Source organism: Orcinus orca, chromosome 3 (assembly GCF_937001465.1).
Source record: "Orcinus orca chromosome 3, mOrcOrc1.1, whole genome shotgun sequence".
In the NCBI taxonomy this organism is placed as follows: Eukaryota; Metazoa; Chordata; class Mammalia; order Artiodactyla; family Delphinidae; genus Orcinus; species Orcinus orca.
Genome location: NC_064561.1, coordinates 125483141 through 125501498, shown reverse-complemented (window position 1 = coordinate 125501498; position 18358 = coordinate 125483141). Strand labels below are relative to the sequence as shown.

The 18358-nt window shown below is 43.3% G+C and overlaps 1 protein-coding gene and 1 long non-coding RNA gene across 2 annotated transcripts in view; one reads left to right on the top strand and one right to left on the bottom strand.

Annotated features, from left to right (window-relative positions):
• Window positions 1–18358, top strand: part of SV2C (synaptic vesicle glycoprotein 2C) — a 244350-nt gene that overhangs the window by 114281 nt on the left and 111711 nt on the right. Inside the window, exon 3 of the mRNA XM_004270824.3 lies at window positions 12232–12412. Coding sequence (XP_004270872.1) covers window positions 12232–12412 — 181 coding nt within the window. The remainder of the gene's footprint in view (window positions 1–12231; window positions 12413–18358) is intronic.
• The window catches only part of LOC125963932 (uncharacterized), a 498665-nt gene that overhangs the window by 421081 nt on the left and 59226 nt on the right, over window positions 1–18358 (bottom strand). The gene's annotated exons all lie outside the window — the stretch shown is intronic.

The following is an 18358-nucleotide window of genomic DNA, read 5'->3' as shown; positions in this document are numbered from 1 at the left end:
GTTGAGGAACCTTTGTGTGATGTTTCATCCCTAATGACAAAATAAATCTCAAGTGTCAAAAAGTGCTGCCCTGAATTCACCTCCGCTTCGCCAGCAGTAATGGACGAGGACCAATATCCATTAGTCCAAGGCCAATCCCAATATGTATTCACTCATCTTCCCGGACTGACAGCTTAGGTACTTGCCTATTTGAGGAAACAAAAGGTCATGTTGGAGCATCAGAAATCGACTACTGAATTTTCTCTTTAGATCTTTATTGGAGTCGATTACGATCTAGTCTGGTTTTTATTTTGGTATCTGCCACCTAAGCTTAAACCAACAGCAACAAAGAAAATGTACACATAATTTTCCAAGAGAGAGTCTTGGAGGACTTGTGTGATCATTTTCATCAATATTGACGAAGCGCAGTGTGAACTTTGAGTCCATTTTCAGACCTATTTTCCTGCCGTGCACAGTCACGTCCCCAGAGCCTAGAAATGGCCTGAGATAAGCTACAGGAGTTTTTCTCTTGCAGGCCTTTCTGTTGCTTAAAATTTCAAAAGATGTAACATGGACATCGTTGAAAAATTATTTTCTTGTTCTGTTCGTCTAAAATACCAGTTCCTTTTGGATTTTTATGCTTTATTTGTTCACTGTGCTGATATACAAGAGACATCTCTGGAAAAAATCCTTTTATTGCTTGCAGTTAGGCTTAAACTTGAGATTAATAAATTTTTCACAAGCCTGGTTTTCATGGATTTTCTGGAAATAAGACACATGATAAGTACTCTTCTTCCTAGTAGCCCACTCTTTTGGTAACAGAAGCCCTCTGCTATTCTCTGTTATGTTTGTGGCTCTGATTACAGGGCAGTGGTGTCCATATTAGCGTGCTTGATGTTTTTCTTCTGTCACTTTTCACTGCTCTCCCGTGCTGGTGTGTTTGTTCTAGTTTTTCTCCCAGTCCAGCAACGTTGTGCCCCTTTGCTCCTGTGATCGGCACTTGTCCTAGCTTCTCCCGCTGCCTCTGTGTCCTCACTGCTTCCCTGCTTTAGTCTCCTGTCCCCTGCTTTTATCATTAGTGCTGTGCTGAGATTGCCCCTTCAGAGACCACTGGTGACCTCTTCCAAGACAAGCCCAAGGCTTTTCTAGGTTCCCGGCACGGCTCCCGGCAAACTTTTGCTCAAAGCAGGGGTCTGCCCACTATAGCCCACAGGCTGAATCTGGCCCTCTGCCTGTTTTTGTCGATAGTTTTATCGGAACACAGCCCTGCCCATTTACTTACATGTTATCTATGGCTGCTTTGGTGCTGTAACATCAGAGTTAAGTAGTTGAAATGAAGCAAGTGGCATTAATACCCAACTTGGGAACCAACCCATCAGTGGCTCCCCTTGTCTATGTTATTCATTAAAATTGGGATTGACATATATACACTAATATGTATAAAATAGATAATTAATAAGAACCTGCTGTATAAAAAAAAATTCAAAAAAAAATTGTTTTGGCTTGTTATTTAAGGATTTTCTCTATCCAGCTTAATTGTACTTCTCCACACGTCCAACCCAGCCACTTTATTTTTTATTTATTTATTTTTATATAATTTTATTTTTTTTGTGGTGCGCGGGCCTCTCACTGTTGTGGCCTCTCCCGCTGCGGAGCACAGGCTCTGGACGCGCAGGCTCAGCGGCCATGGCTCACGGGCCCAGCCGCTCTGTGGCACGTGGGATCTTCTTGGACCGGGGCACGAACCCGTGTCCCCTGCATCGGCAGGCGGACTCTCAACCACTGCGTCACCAGGGAAGCCCACCCAGCCACTTTAACGAGGCTGCTTACCCTGCTCACCTTCCAACCTACTCGTCTTATTTCCCACTCCAGACCTTCCCCAGCGCTGTTGTACATGTCTGAGTGTAAGCAAACATGCCATTCTGCCCACCTCCTTATTCATATTCTTCTTGGGGTTTTTTTGAGGCTCACCTCAAGCCCTGCTTCCTTCATGAACTATTTCCTGATCATCAGCTGTGTTGATCATAGCTTCATGGATTTGCATCTACTGCCCTATTCTGCCCGTTACACATGATATTGTGAGGGTTACTGATGTGAACTTCTTCCACACATGTTTAAGACATTGGCCCTGTCACGGCTGCCCCCCTCTTGGATGCCTTCTCTTTATTAATTTTATTGTGACCTGTCCCAAGCCTGACTCCCCAGTGTCGGTTCCCACTCTTCCTTGCCTCACCCCTTAGTTTACAAGAAGTGTGGGCCCTGACTACTAACAGTACTCCGAGCTTTGCCCCTCTTCTCCAAGTCTACCACGCCCCAGCCTTAGATCAGGCTGCCTTCATTCCTTCCCTGGGCTGCTTCTCAGTGATATTTCAACAGCTGGTTTCTTTCCAGGGCGGGGACCAGGGTGAGGAGAGTGAGGTGCCTAGAGCACAAAGTTAAGGAAGCACTCATTCTCAGGGTTGTGCAAATGCAGAGTTAGCACTTGAGAGTGAGTGCTTCCTTAAATTCTGGCTCAGGGCACCTCAGCACTTGATTGCCTCACCCTGGTTTGGGCCTTCCCCTCCCCTCCCCTCCCCTCTCCTCTCTCTTTTCCCGCTGCAGTTTATCCTCCACAGGGCTGCTGAAATGGTCTTTTCAGGTGTGGTTGATGTCCAGTATGTTTTTGAGTTTCCCAAAGGATAAAGGCCAACTCTTTAGGTGGACTTCAACATGTCTTCTGGCCTCATCTCTCCCCACACTCTCCTCTGCACATGAGTTCTGCAGTCCATCCATCCTGAACCACCTAGAGGCCCCTTAGTGTGCTGTACTTTGACACACCTTCAGAACTTTGAACTTAATCGTCTTCCCTCCCCTGGAATTTTCCCCTCTTACTTGGAGAATTCTTTTTCATTGTTCAAAACTCAGCATGATCCACCATTACCTTCTGTGGGGAGCTTTCCAGATTCCCTGGAATTAATTAAGTCGCTCCTTCCTTTTCCCCCTTAAGCATAATGTACTCACCTTAATTAGAGCATGTGTTTCATTTAATGGTAATTAATTTTTTGCATGTTTTTAATCTCCCAGGAAACCAAAGGTTCAGAGCCCAGGGCTTCATATTAGAATAGTTTGGGGAGTTTTTTTTTAAAAGTACTGTTGCCCTAAGCCCTACTCCAGAACCAGAATCTCTGGGTGTGGCCCGGGCATCAGTGTTCTTTTCCCTAAAGCTCCCAGATAGTCTCATGTGCAGCCATGGTCTGAAACCACCACACGTGGCTGTGAGCTGCTGAGAGGGAGGGCCTTGTCCCTTCCCTGTTTGCGGACCTCTCCTCCCTCCCCTTTCCGCATACCATACTAGACGCCTGGCTTTCCACAGGAGCTCAACTAAGAGCTGTGGAATGAATGATCACCTGCTTCATTGGTCGGCTCAGTGATGGGCTATTGAAGAAAGGGCTCAGTTAATTACCACCTCTCTCCCTTAGCACAGGCCTGGGAGTGGGGGAAGTCGGCGGAGACGGGGATCCCACTGGTGTGGAACTGATGTGGGATATCCGTGGCGCACCACAAAGTGACTCGCTGTAATGCTCTTAATTCCCAAGACTTGTTTCTTTATTGCTTTTCAAACGAAGGGGGCTATAATTGCCCTTTTAGGGGACTGCAGAGCCATACATGCAAAAATATTTTTTATGCAAAAATATGTAAATATCTCTTTCCCTATCCAGCGGGCACACTGTATACTGGCCATCTGAGGAAAGATTTTAGAAAATAGATGGGGCTTTCTTTTCAAGACGGTCCTTCTGCATTTGGCTCATGAATTCAGTGGATGTGTCCTTGGGCCTTCATAGGCTGTTTGGTGCCCAGGTGGACTTAAGCAACAAGTGGTAATTAGGTAATTATCCTTGATAGGGCGTTACCTGCCTACACAAGCAGCTACATCAGTCTCTGCCTGGACCGACAGACTTAAATGTCAGATTTTCCAAATGTAAAGTCAGAGATGTGCTGTAGACTGTGCTTGCTATTTATAGTTCCTTCTGGCAAAGGTGAGCTGACTTTTGTTGTAAATGTTCTCTATTGCAAATTAGAGTTTTGGTTTTTTTCATTTGTCCATGTGCCTTTGATATTAGTACTTTCTTTACTTTTATTTGATTTTCCGAAAGTCCACAGATGCATTTGAACATGCAATGGCCCTTACCTGTGGCTAGTAAAAATAGTAGTAATTGGAAAAACTCAGGGGTTGGTTTTAGGAGAAGCGTATGGATTATTTACTTAAATAGTTTCAAGTTGCAAAAGAATAAGTCTTTGAGATTTAAAAAATTAGATTACACTTCCAGAGCTGTTTCAGGTGGCTTCTATTCAGAACTTGAGCTGAGGGAGGCCAAAATCTGTCATTTTACTTCTACACCACTCCAGAGCCCCTCCCCTTTTTCCTGTTGCCTGTTTCCCATCACCATTTTGTTCTCCCCTTTTCTCTCTTTCCCTCACACCAATAGTTATATTAGTTGTTGTTTCTTTATTGAACAACTGTGTTTCACACAGTGCTTAATGCTGTAACCCATTTAATCCCTCAAAGACCCTGTGAGGGGGTATTCCTATGAACCCCATTACACAGAGGAGAAAATTGAGGCATAAAGAAATAAAGCAACTTACCCAGGATCAAACAACTAGTAAATGGTAAAGCAAAAATTCATATCTAGTCCGTGTGTTTCAAGAGCCTGGGCTCTTAACTATTTGCTGCTTGATGCAAAGTTCAGAGTGGTAAACAGTAGTGGAATGAAGATGAAGGATATTGCATTTGGTTAAAAAACAACAACAAAAAGGTTTTCTGCTTCCCCCGTCTCAACCCCTATTGCTTTAATAATGGGTCCACTTCTCAGCACATACAATGGAAGAATCCGATAGAATAAATACTGAACTTGAGATTTTATGTTATCATTTCTAATTCAAGTACATAATTTGAAAACAGTAAGAAAGAAATAGCAAGTTGTAGATAAAGAGGAAGATGCTGCAGCCTTCCTTGAACTGAGTGGGTGCAAGGGCAGGTGGGGAGGCACAGTGGTCCCTGGAATCAGCCTCTTACAAGCTGCAGTGGGGTCTGGCCGAGGGATGGCCACACTCATAGCTCACCATTTTGGGCGTCCAGGAGCAGCGACCATAGGGCAACAGCTGTGAAAGCTTCCACATCAGTGGGTGGGTGGGGAGGATCCATAAGAGGCCAGCAAGGAAGATAGGTCCCCCTCCTCCCCCAGACAGACAGAAGAGAGAGGCTGGTTCAGTTTTATGGGGCTGACCATTACCTACCATTTGACACAGAGGAAGCTGAAAGACTCGCCTGACAGCTTCCACCTAGTTCTAGGGAGACTAGAACTAGTCCTGGATATCTTGGCCCTCATTCCAGGGATTTTTCCAGTACACAGTGGGGAAAAAAAGGAATCTCTGAGGAAATGGGGGAAAGGAAGATTGTGAGTGCTGCAACTGATCTTAAGGAGATGCTGTTTTAGTGTTGCCTTTAGTGATAAGATAAACCACTTGGTGGGTAATTGTTGACTCTTCCAGTGGCTATGCAAACCTGATTTCTTTAAGCACAAAGCATGTCTTCAGGGGTCCTCAGAGGCAAGGTAGACACCCCATTATGTAATTAAATCCAGACTGGTAATTGGTCAATAAATGGAAAAGTTGGTAAGAGCAGGAAACCATGCAACATAAGTGTAGGGACTTAAGCACTGTGTTTTAACATATGGGCTTGTATTCATTCGACCCTCTTCTAGTGCAGGAGCAAAGATGCCCTTTGAATAGGGAGCTTCAAAACCGAAGTACCCCATTGTCTTTCCCGCATCTCCATAGCCACCATGTGGCTTTGATTTTCAGTTTTAATTTCTTTAATATGCCACCATCTAAGCACAGAATCTTTGCTCTTTATGATTTTTCTTGGTCTTTTAGAGTTGGGTTACTCACATTTATTTAATAAATTTTATTTAATGTAATTTATTTAATATAATTTAATAAATGTTATTTGCTATTTATTTAATATACAGATGTTTAAGACATTTATTTAATAAGTGTATTAAGTATTTACTTTTGTAACTCATCTTCCCCATCTTTTGCTTTTTTTTTTCTATAAATTTATTTATTTTTGGCTGTGTTGGGTCTTTGTTGCTGAGTGTGGGCTTTCTCTAGTTGTGGTGAGCGGGGGCTAATCTTTATCGCGGTGCACAGTCTTCTCATTGTGGTGGCTTCTCTTGTTGCAGAGCACGGGCTCTAGGAACGTGACCTTCAGTAGTTGTGGCACATGGGCTCAGTAGTTGCGGCTCATGGGCTCTAGATTGCAGGCTCAGTAGTTGTGGTGCATGGGCTTAGCTGCTCCATGGCATGTGAGATCTTCCCGGACCAGGGTTCAAACCCATGTCCCCTGCATTGGAAGGCAGATTCTTAACCACTGCACCACGAGGGAAGTCCCACCCAAGTCTTTCTTAAGTTAGTTTTCACAGGAGTAGCTCCCATTCCTTTCACACTCATTATTTATGTGACTGATGTTTAATTGGATACATAACTAATAAGAGCAGAACTCACATAAGCAGGTTGGATATAAGCCCAGTAAGCCTAAAGCGCTTATTGGAAGCAGAGGGAAGATGGTAAATAATTCTCAGTGTGTTTGTGGGAGGGTTGGTTAATCCATTGAGTTGGTTAAGTAAGAATTGGCTAAGTAGGTTTCTACTATGGGTATAACACAAGCTGATGGTAGAAAACCCTATCTTTGGGACAATAAATGCACCTGCCTCTTGTGTAATATCTAAAAAATAATGAGCATGATTTAGGAAATAAAGAACTTTTTCTCAATCCTGTGAACATGATAGATGATATTATATTATTCTTTTCAACAGCCATCTCCAGAAGTGTCATTGTTATTCTTAAAGATTTATTTTTGACTTAAAATTTTATATTAACCTAAGAAAATCCCCTTATAAAAGGTGAGTGTGAGCATTGCCGCATGGGGATTATTTATCATTGAATTCAGAACACTATCACGGAATTTTTTTTTATTGAAAATCAATCTGTAAATAAATGGGATGAATTATAGGATAATGCATTAGCCACGGATAACTGAAGTGCTTAAAACAATTTTTTAAAAAGCTATTGGCTAAAATTATTATGAGAAAAAACACTCTATTCTGTTTCTTAAAGTTGTTCTGTTTAGTTTAAATGTGGTTTAAAATTCTGCGGAGAAAAGATGTGTGCCCCCTTAGGGATTGTCAGAAAGAATCAAAAGCAGCTTAACAAGGAGACAGAAATGGAAATGTGATATTTGTCAGGGGAAATAAGGGTACGATTAAATAAAATGGAATCAGCTCCCATGTTAGAAAATCCCTCAATGGGGAAGTGATGCTCGAGGCCTCTTTCTGTCTTCTGAGAAACCTGGACCGAGAGGCTGGCTGGCCAAGGGTGTCCTGAGCCCCAGCTGTGGTAGGAGGAGAGTGAGTTTCAGGTCACATTTATTTCTCAAGTCAAGCTCAACTTCCTGACAGCCCAGCTGAATTAAAGTCTTCATTAGATTCATGAAAGAATCTGAGAATCACAGCCTGGCCTCTGTCTGCACTGGAGGTCTGCCTCTAGCTGGTGTAAGGAAAGCAGGTCCTAGGAGAAGCACAGTTTCTGCTTGCCCTTAGGAGATCTCCAACTCATGTAGGGAGATCTTGCTTGTTCTGTGTCTTTGGAATTAAATATTCTGTAGCCTGCATCTCCCCCCTCTCAAATACGTATTAGACAAATACAAACTTTAAGTAAAAAAAAAAAGGGGGGGATGCTTGTTAGAGCACGCCAGCCTAAAAAGTGCTTTCAAATTCTAAAGTGCACACAGATCCCATGGGAACCTTGTTCAAATGCAGATTCAGAGTCTGTAGGTGGAGTGGAGCCTTAGATTCTGCATTTCTAGCAAGTTCTCCCCAGGATGCAAGTGCTGCTGGTTCAGGGGTCATACTCTGCGGAATGAGGATCTAGAAGACCTGATTTCAAGTACTGGCTTCTCTCAACCTCAATTTTCCCACCTGTAAAATAAGGAACTTCGGACTAAAATCCTTTTAAATTCTGACCATCAGCAGCATCATGAGGAACAGAGAACAGAGAAGGCTGGTCCATGGTAAGAGCTTATCCCTGCTCTCAGTTTTCAAGGACTCCCTGTCACAACATCGTGAAGACAAAATGGAAACATGAAAACAAACGAGGCAGGGATCCAGAGTGTTTCCACTTTTATTCACATCATGACTTTGCCAACATTCAAAGGTTCGGTTTTAATCAGATTACCTGATGAAGAAATGAATTTCCTAATTCAGCTGTTTGTCTCAAATAAACTATTGGGTAGGCTCAGTTCTGTCCATAGCATGCCCAATGGAAGAGTCGAATTACCAATGGTAATCCCATGTAGGCACAAAAGTTTATTATGTTTGGATCTGAAAGGTATTTTTAGCCAGAGTTGAAGTGAGATACAGCTTGACACTGTTTTTTTTCTAAACCTGTCAGTTGTGGAGGAATTTAATACTACCTTGACATGTTTCTTATCCTTCAGAATTCTCTCGGATGTTCCCATCTCAGCAAAGCCTCTTCAGAGGCCACAGTCAGAATTAGCAGCCAACCCCCAGCCCTCTGCTCCTAGTTACACCTCTGTTGGAGCACACGCTTCACAGCTGGGCTCATTCTCTTATGGGCCTGTGTCTCCCTCCCTGAATTATGAGCTCCTTAAGCCGTCTTGATGGAGCAGAACGGGAGTTCAGGGACTTGGAGCCCAGGTTCCTGAGTGCAGTGTTCTGTCCTGATCATGTGTCCCCAGGAGGCCATGGAAGGTTCTGCCCCGCTCTGTATTGGCCCTGTGCAGTGGGGCTGTGGGACGTGTTGTGTGAAATAATGGGTTTGAAACTGTTTCGCTTCTCTCCTGGCTTAGAGTAGGCATCAGACGAAGGTTTGCTAACTTTTCCCTTCCCTAAGGTCAGGGATCATGACTTATAAATCCCTGTATTTCTAGCACTTCAGGAAAAGTCATGCATAGCGGGTGCTCAATAAATTCTTCAAAATTGAATTTAATAGACTTTCTTTTTAGGGAGATTGGGTGTATTTATTTTAGGCATGGAAATAATAGCGATGGGAGAAATAACTGTTTGGTTTTCCCCTATTCGCTGATGGTGAATGCTTTTCTGAAACATACGAAATGTATTTTGAAGAAGTAATTAAAATTGTGACGGAGATTTATTTCTGGTTTGCTTAGTTTAGAAATCCTAAACACAAGAAGGGAAAAGATAAACACTGCATAGGAAAAGAGAAACTATATTTAACAGGCAGTTCCTGTAGGGTATCCATTTTTATATACGTATAAGCTTTCTAGAAGAATTAGAAAAAATGTTGACAATAGTTCCCTTTGAGGAGAGGATCAAGGTGGGGGAGAAGACTTTTATTTTCATTTTATACATTTCTACGTGGCTTGAATTATTGGCTATGTAGGCATATTTGGGAAATATATATATATATATATATATATATATATATATATATATATACACACACACACACACACACACACACACACCTATCACACCTATGGGGGAATTGAATGATGGGCCATTTTTATTTTACTCTTTTATATATTAAAACTCTTCATAAGTATTATCTTTAAATTTTATTTTCAAGTGGCTTAAGTACAAGGTGCCAATAATAAATGAGGGTTTTCTGCCCCTTGTCAAGCCACTAAGCCATCTCCAACACAGGAGTCAAGGGCAAGCTCAGCTCTCTCAGCCTTTACTACCTCTGAGGTTTAAGAAGCTCCCGGGGTGGGGCTGTGTCCTCATGCTACTGCTGGGTGAGGGAAAGGTGGCATCCAGTTATGAGCCCTTAAAGTGCTGGAATCATCACTTCGTAAAACTCTGACCTGGCTTAGCAATGACACAGCTGCGGGTGACTGCCCGGAAGAAGGCGATGACAGGATACGGAGACCTGCCCAGCAGGAGCATCATCCCTCCTGCACCAGAAGAGCAGGGGAGTTACGGTACCTCCTTTGGAACATAGCGCAGGAGCCTCTTCTTTCTAGCAAGCGATTGGATGTTCATTTTTGCTCTGCCACCACCCAGCTGTTTGCAGCATCAACTCTCTTACCTCCCCGACCAAGCGTCGGGAATGTGTCCATCTGGAATATCTGAGAATGAATAGCGCATCCCTTGCCACGTGCTCAGGGAGGACAAAGCAGCATTTCCCCCTAGTTCCCGTCTATCATTTTCTGCCACCCCAGACTTAACTCTTAATTCAATGAAGGTGGTGCCCAGGGAGAAGGCACCTCAGAGACATTTGAGGCACTGCTTTCAATTTTAGATGTTACTGCCACATAGGAGCCTGGACAAACTGGGATGTTTTCACAGGAGGGCAGCCAGGATGGCTAAAGAAGCGATAAGCACATTGTACAAAGAGCTGCTGTCGGACTGGGATGTAGTTGCCACTCACTTTTCTGTGGTCAAATCATTAACTGCCGTATACCTCAGCTTCCCTACCGACGAACCGTGCTCCCAGAGTATTAACCTCAAAGGGTGGTCGTGATGTTAATTCATGCAAACGTTTAGAACTGGCAAGGGTTCTGCAAGTGCTAGGGACCATTTTTTGTTCCTGGGGCTGGAGCTACAAGAAAGATTCCCAAGTCTTTTGATGACAGAAGCCACGGGCCACTCCTGATGGATGGAGCTCACTTTCTGATTTGTAGGCATTTTTAAAGACAGACATTATCATAAAGCAGCTTAGCTACTGATTATTCTTCTGACAGGCGTGAGTGGCAAACTCAAGCCTCTTAGGCTATAAATAAGAGCTATGCTGCATATGCATTTCCCTGGGTGAATCTGTCTGCTTTGGGGATTCCTTTGCCTTGTGCTGATACATTCTTTAAATTATCTTCCGGGCATGCATTGGGCCTCATGCTGTGAGTAATCTCTTTATTGAGAAGGATGGTCTGTGTATGGTCGTCAGCCCCATAGTACAGAGAAAAATATGCCACCCCCAGCCAGGCAAAGGATGACCACCCACCTCTTTGCAGTACCCTACCCCAGTCTAAATAAAAAACAGCTTCTGTTTCGTCTTATTGTATAATTGCTCCAACATTCGCCATTCACTGTAGCTGTCTATACTGGGCTATCTGCAACGCAGCATCTGCAGACTTTGCCAAATGTTCTCCTTCTGGGTCTCATATTAATTCATTAACTCTGTTAAGCAAACGATTTCTGGTGAATGTTTAAGTAGAATATTTCCCTAACTAATCGAAAGCAATCATTAAGGCGCTGTTTTTTAGCTTGTGACTCAGATGCTTCTGAGTATCTTGAACATGCCTTTGAGAAGGGACTAGTCAAATGGTGCTTTGGTGAAGCAAAGGAAAAAGTAGAAATGGATAAAATATGGCAGCTTTTTAATTTAATTTTATTTTATTTTCTTTGCGGTACGCGGGCCTCTCACTGTTGCGGCCTCTCCCGCTGCGGAGCACAGGCTCCGGACGCGCAGGCTCAGTGGCATGGCTCACGGGCCCAGCCGCTCCGCGGCATGTGGGATCTTCCCGGACCAGGGCATGAACCTGTGTCCCCTGCATCGGCAGGCGGACTCTCAACCACTGCGCCACCAGGGAAGCCCTATGGCAGCTTTTTTAAAGCCAAACTTTCATTTATTAATTATACCATTTCCCCTAGACATTGCACACCCTTTTAGAAACCTCCCGGAAGTAACATTTGCCATACCTAATATTATTTCATCCTGCAGAAGATTCTGGACAGAGCTTATGAGGGCTTGGTTTTTTAGAAGAAGCAAGTGAATTAGAAAATTCACCTGTATACTCAGTGATGCCAAGAGGGACACTGAGGGGGATCCACTTTGACCCGGGAGCCCTTGACTCAGTCTCCAATCTTGGCCTTGTTGCGGCGCTAAGCTGGGCATTCGGACCGAAGGTGACACAGCCATGAGTCAAACTGCAGGATTGTTCTGTGTGGAGACTCCTCCTTACGCTTGCCCACTGGGTGCCCATCCCCACAAGGCTGGTGAGAATGTGACTGTTTCGTCTTTTGCCCTTGCCGCTGGCCGTGGCAGCCAAAGGTAGCCCACAGAGCTTGCTTTCCAACTTGAAAGTTGATCCGTGTGTCCTGAAGGATCTGTTATTAAAGGAATTTTTTTCCCATGTAAAATTCTGGAATGTATCTTGTCCCGTGTTCACTTGCTGTTACATGTGTCGCTTACTCCCAGTCTCTGATGTGTTTCTTTGTTTTCTGTGTGTTGCAGGCAGCATAGTGTACCTCGGGATGATGGTGGGGGCATTCTTCTGGGGAGGACTGGCAGACAAAGTGGGAAGGAAGCAGTCTCTTCTGATTTGCATGTCTATCAACGGATTCTTTGCCTTCCTTTCTTCATTTGTCCAAGGTTATGGCTTCTTTCTCTTCTGTCGCTTACTTTCTGGATTCGGGTAAGGATTTTCTTCTTCATATTTTATAGTAATGTGTTTATTCTACGTAAAAACATAATGTGCATGCTTTCTAGAGGTCCTCATTACCAAGAAATTATCCCTTAATGCATCTCCTTTCCCATCTTTGTGTCAGCCTTAGGAGCCCATAATGCTGGTTCTTAGAAATATAATTATCAACCTTTAAATCCAGAAGAGAAGGGAACACACATCTTTGTTCCCGTGGCCGATTCTTTTAGTGTTTTATGTCTAGGAAATGGGTATTGTTTTCAAAGGAATGCTGTTTCTATGGCAGTGAGCATTCATAAAGGTATGTTTTTTTCTTCTGAAAATTTAATTTAAGCAAGAAATAGCTCTGGTCCTATATGTTATGAACAAATTAAAGTTTCAAACCATTCAAGTATGCTCTTAAATCCAGCATGAGCGTGTATCAAGTAAATGTTGTTTTATTGATCTATGTTAACAGCATATTTAACTAGGTAGGAAGCCTGCTTCTTGAGATGCAATAGGTTCTTTTTGTAAATTCCTGACTTTTGTTGAATTAACAGGCGTTGTGCTATTGCCAAGTGCAATGGCATAGTATAGTTAATTATGTAGTTATTTTTGTTAAAGAACTCGAAGCACTTATTACTAAACTAAGTGAATCCACAGCTTAGGAAAACGCAGTAGCTCAATTAGGAGATCCAAGAAACCCTGCTTTGATAAGAAAATAATAGTGAAAATATAAAATTTCTGATTCACGCCTGAGTACTTTGTTTTCATTAGAGACTTTCTTTCTGAGGGGTCTAGCATAAGATGAATCTATAGGAATAATATAAAGTGAAATAAAAGTGCATGAAGAAAGGGCAGGAGGCAGTGCTGGGTTATGAATTTGAGAAGCAGATCAGTTATGGCGGTTGATGATGGCGGTACCCACACAGCAAACCACAGTTCTGCCCAAAGAGAAGATCAGAAAACTGCAACCCATCTCTCCTAATTACATATAGTAGTACTTTAAATCAGAGCTAAGATTAGTAGGAATATAAGGCATCAAAGGGAAAGACTGTATAAGTGGGTTATTTCAAGAGTACAGAGATTTCCCCGTGCAGACCAATGGGTCACTTTTTTAATTCATTCAAAACATTGTTACTTTTTTATATCATTTTCTGCTACAAGATTTGTGCACATATTGAGATTGGAGGATTATCCACAGATTTTTCTGATGTTCTTTTTTTGTCTTCTTATAGCCTCTCCTGTGCTACATTCTACACAGTGCACACTTTGCAAATACGTGACTAAGTTGCACAAATTTCAGGCGATTTCCTTAGAGTGAGGACACTCCAGTAAACCAAGAGAGTTGGAAAGTTTGGGAAAGAGTGATAATATTTTTTCCTTGGAGAAAAATGATCAGAATCAATAATTTGCTTTGTATTGATGGGGAAAGAGGGCTTTTCCTTAACAGAGGGGACCTTTGGCGCGCAGGGCTCTGTGTGAGACTGGCTACGTACGTCATCCTTGGGGAGGTATTTAGATCATGGATTCAAGGAGCTGCCCCACATCTAATGCTGATTGAATTGAGATACCTGAGGAAGAACAGGTGTTATTTGGGGCTATTTGTTTTCAACCCTTCTCAGGGTCCACAGCATAAGACATTCTTGCTACCAGAAAAGCTTCCTTTCGCTTTCTTTTACTTACATACCACCACTAGCCTGTCAGGAGAAGACTAATAGCCTAAGTTCTGAACTTTCCAGTCCTTTCCATTCACAATCTTATCCAGGAAATGCCAATGATATCCACAGACTCAAAAGTCCCCAACTGTGGTCAAATTATTATGGCAATTTTAATTGCCAATCTGGATGATGACATGGTCAGCCCAGTTGACTGCAGAGAAAAGGAACATTCTGGTGGCTGCAAAATACTGCAAACTAAGGGACTGTCCAGAAGCCAGTTCAAGGGCAGTACAGAGACAGAGACTGCTTGAGTATATTCATGACATCATCCTCTTCTCTGTTGCAGACAAATCATTCTTCAGCCAGCAGCTCAGGGCTGCAGACCCCTAAATAAGATGATTTACCTGGCAAAGCGCAGACTGTGTATTGCTGACTCAGCTAGGCTCTGTAAATTGTGCTACCAGAGGCTAATGCACTGTGTGCCTTTGCAGAGCTGGCACAGGATTGGGAGTCCAGAAACCCAAGTCCACCCTCTCCCTGCCCTTTACTGTGAGACCTTGGGAAAGTCCCTCCGGCTCTCCAACCTGCTTCATCTTTTGGAAAAGAGAGATAATCGTACTTCACATCCTACCTTGGAGTATGAGGATCAAGTGAGATAATGTGTTAAAGTACAGGGTAGGGAAGGAAATTCGGGATAATGTCTAGAAACATCCCCCCACCCCCACCCCGTTTGGCATTCCTGCTCTTTCTTTGTTCTTCCTCCCATTCATTCAGCTAAGCTGTCCTGTGCCCCTTGCCTCAGAGTGACAGCAGAGGGAGAGGGGAAAAGAGGCCTCTTTCTGACTTTGCAATTTCAAGTCTCGCCCAAGAAGGAAACAGAAAAGACTAATCATGGGCAAAGACTTGGGAGGAAACAGGCGACTAAAATGGAGCATCCCTGCTTTCCAGAATAGATGGAGATGCCCTAGGCTGGGGGTGGGACTGAGGGGAGCGATGTGAGCTTACTCACCAGAACACCCAGAACCTTGTGGGATCCGGCAGCTGAGGAGGCCTGAGAAATGCAGTTGTTACGGGAAATGAAGAAAGTGATCTCTCTTGCTTGGCTGAATTTCTGGGTCCTGTTACCTACTTGTAACATGTGGAGTGCTACCCCGATGACAGAGGGGTTTTCTCAACAGCTAGGGTTCATCTGGACACCCTGTCTGTGAATCTCAGGGAAGTCTCAGCTGAGTCTCTATTTTCTCCAATCCCATTCCAATTCAACTCAGAAAAACAGTTTCACACCTGCTCTACCCCTGGAACCACCGGGGACCTTTCACGGATATAGATGAGACCTGGCCCCCAGATGCTTCCCATCTGGTTGTAGAGGGAAGACACAGAGAGCCCTCCCATTCTCCACCTGCTAAGAACTCATCAGTGCCCTAAGAGAGGCAGCGGCAAGGGGCGTGGGAGACTCACAGAAGAAGGAGAAAACAATGGCAAAATTGTGAATGAAAAACCATTTTCCACTTGAAAGTTCTTCTTGTTTTTAAAGGCATGTACTGTTTAAACCCTTTTTACACCCATTACTTATGCACTGAGTACATAAGCAGCTGAAGTTTGACACAGTCCCTTTTTATTTAAACATTCGTAATTAAAACTCAAGCCAAAGAATTAAGACTTTGATCCTGGAGACCTTAAATAAGGGATCTTGACATACGTACACTAGCAAATGTAAAATAGATAGCTAGTGGGAAGCCGTCGCATAGCACAGGGAGATCAGCTCCGTGCTTTGTGACCGCCTAGAGGGGTGGGATAGGGAGAGTGGGAGGGAGACACAAGAGGGAGGGGATATGGGGATATATGTAGGCGTATAGCTGATTCACTTTGTTATACAGCAGAAACTAACACACCATTGTAAAGCAATTAGACTCCAATAAAGATGTTAAAAAAAAAAGCTATATGGAAAAAGTCCAACTTTCCCACAAAAATAAATTAATAAATAAGAGATCTTGTTATTTCTGTTTACTAGGCAGCTCCCTCCATCCACATCTGATCTGGTTTTGAATTGAGGAAAACTAGATGACCAAGGAAATAAGGTTTTAGAATGTCGGGAATTTTTCTGTCGTGAGCCTCTGGTGCTCAGACCCTGCACCGCTCCACACGTTTCCCAGGAGTGTCAATCTTGCCATCCTTTCTGCTTCATAGGATCTTCTCCCTGAGCCCTCAGCACTCAGGACCTCAGACAGGCCATCCTGAGACCACCCCTCCCAGTGACTCTCACCACAGTCCCTTGGTATGTCTTCTTGGTAGCACTGATTGATGCCCCCAAATATTTGCTTGTGTGTTTATTTCTTTCCTCCACCAGCATATGAATTCCAAGAGGGCAGAGATTGACAAGATAGGTCTGTCTGCTCTTTACTGCTTAATTGCTCAAGGCAAGGTGGGCGAGGTTACTGTAACGGACACCAGTCAGGACAGCAGTGGAATAGTCTTGACCGGCACAGACCTTCAGCCACAGTGTTCCTAGAAATGAAATGGGTGGGAAATTTACTAAAGTCTTACTTGATCTATATAAGGGGAAGAGTTCTAGATCAAGTGACCAAAAGTTTAATTTGCATCATGAAAACAGAAAGGCATGGCCCCTCAGGCAATTCCCAGACTTGAGCCCATTTACAGACCCAGAACCCCTTGAATGAAGGGGAGATGGGGTCTCCTGGTGGACGGACCCTGGTACATTGCTGAAAGTTTATACTGCTCATCTTTCTCCCAGCCTTCCCCAAAAGGACCTATAGCCTTTTACCAGGGTAACTGCATGAGGAAAAAGGAAATCCTCAGACTTTTCAGGGCTTACTGGGCACTGGCTCTGAACTGACATTAATTCCAGGAAACTCAAAATGTCACTGTGGTCCACTAGTCAGGGTAGGGACTTACGGAGGTCAGGTTATCAATGGAGTTTGAGCTCAGGTCCATCGCACAGTGGGTCCAGTAGGGACCCCAGGATGGTTATTTCCCAGTTCCAGAATGCATACTTGGAATAGACAAAGCAACTGACAGAATCTCCACGTTGGTATAGCGCCTGTCCACCAGTTCCACACACTGGGCATTTCAGAGGAGGAAGAGAATTTCTGGGTCCCAGTCCAAACCCTTCATTTTATAGATTAAGGTTCAGTGATGGAACCAGGAATGACACAGCCAGGACTTCAGTTGCGATGAAGTCCTTTGAACTAGCCACTCTGTAAACAAGTAAACTGTGCATTCTGAATCCAAAGTTAAAATGCCTTTGTGTTGATTTTCTGCAAATGCCACAGGCTTCCCCTTGCTCTATGTTATTTTGTTGCTGAGGCATCATTAGCAGCACTGTGTTCTACTCCTGTTCTGCATATAAAGGAGCCTGGAAGGAGCTCTTGTTTTAGCCTGAGGTCTACCTGGGTTTGTGATAGATGTGCTTTCGTCTTAATTCACCACACTAAGTCATGAGTGTATTTTCTTAGAAACATAAATATGTCCAGCTGCCATATTCTGTGTGACTTTAAATATTCATTCAGCACAAAGAATGATTTTCCTGCCGGGGACAGCAGTGTTTTGTGGGAACGAGGAGCAGGGCATCACCAATTATTTATCTGTCTCTCACTTTCCTAAGTGAATCTCACACCAGGGAACAGACATTTCCCTCTCCTCTTTTGTTACAGAAAATTAGAAAGATGGGAAATGGAGTTGACACCGTTGATTCATTTTCATTTGCCCAGAATTAAATTATTTGCTTCCAGTCACTGTTAGTTATGGGAATGATAATGCTTCAGATGCCAGGCAATGTCAGAGTTAGGAGCGTCTCACTGAAGGCCTGGCACTGCTAAGCATAAAGGTCAGGAGAAAAATACACCAGCAACAGAAATTAAAATGAAATGTCAGTGTCTGTGTATGGTAGGAGAATGAACAGTCATTTCTCCGTCTGCAAATGAAGCCTCATAAATGCATAGTTCATAGCTGCTTACAATATCCATCCATTAACCAATATCCATCCATTATTATAAAATTATAATAACCAGAATACCTTGACTTTGTAGAGATGATCACCACTAACTGGAATTCTTCAAAGTGTTTTATATGTAGAAGCTCATTTATTTCCACAACATTTTTTAATCATTAGGTATGCAAAAATATGCTGCCTTTTTAAAATTAGAATGACTTTCACATGTTCAGTAAACCCCCAGGTCTTCTGAGTTTTAGTCTAATTCTAAACTGTAAGGTTTTACTTCCTCATCGTATGGGAAAAATGCAGACCCATTTAAAATTTTTCAACTTTCAGAATGTGTTTTAT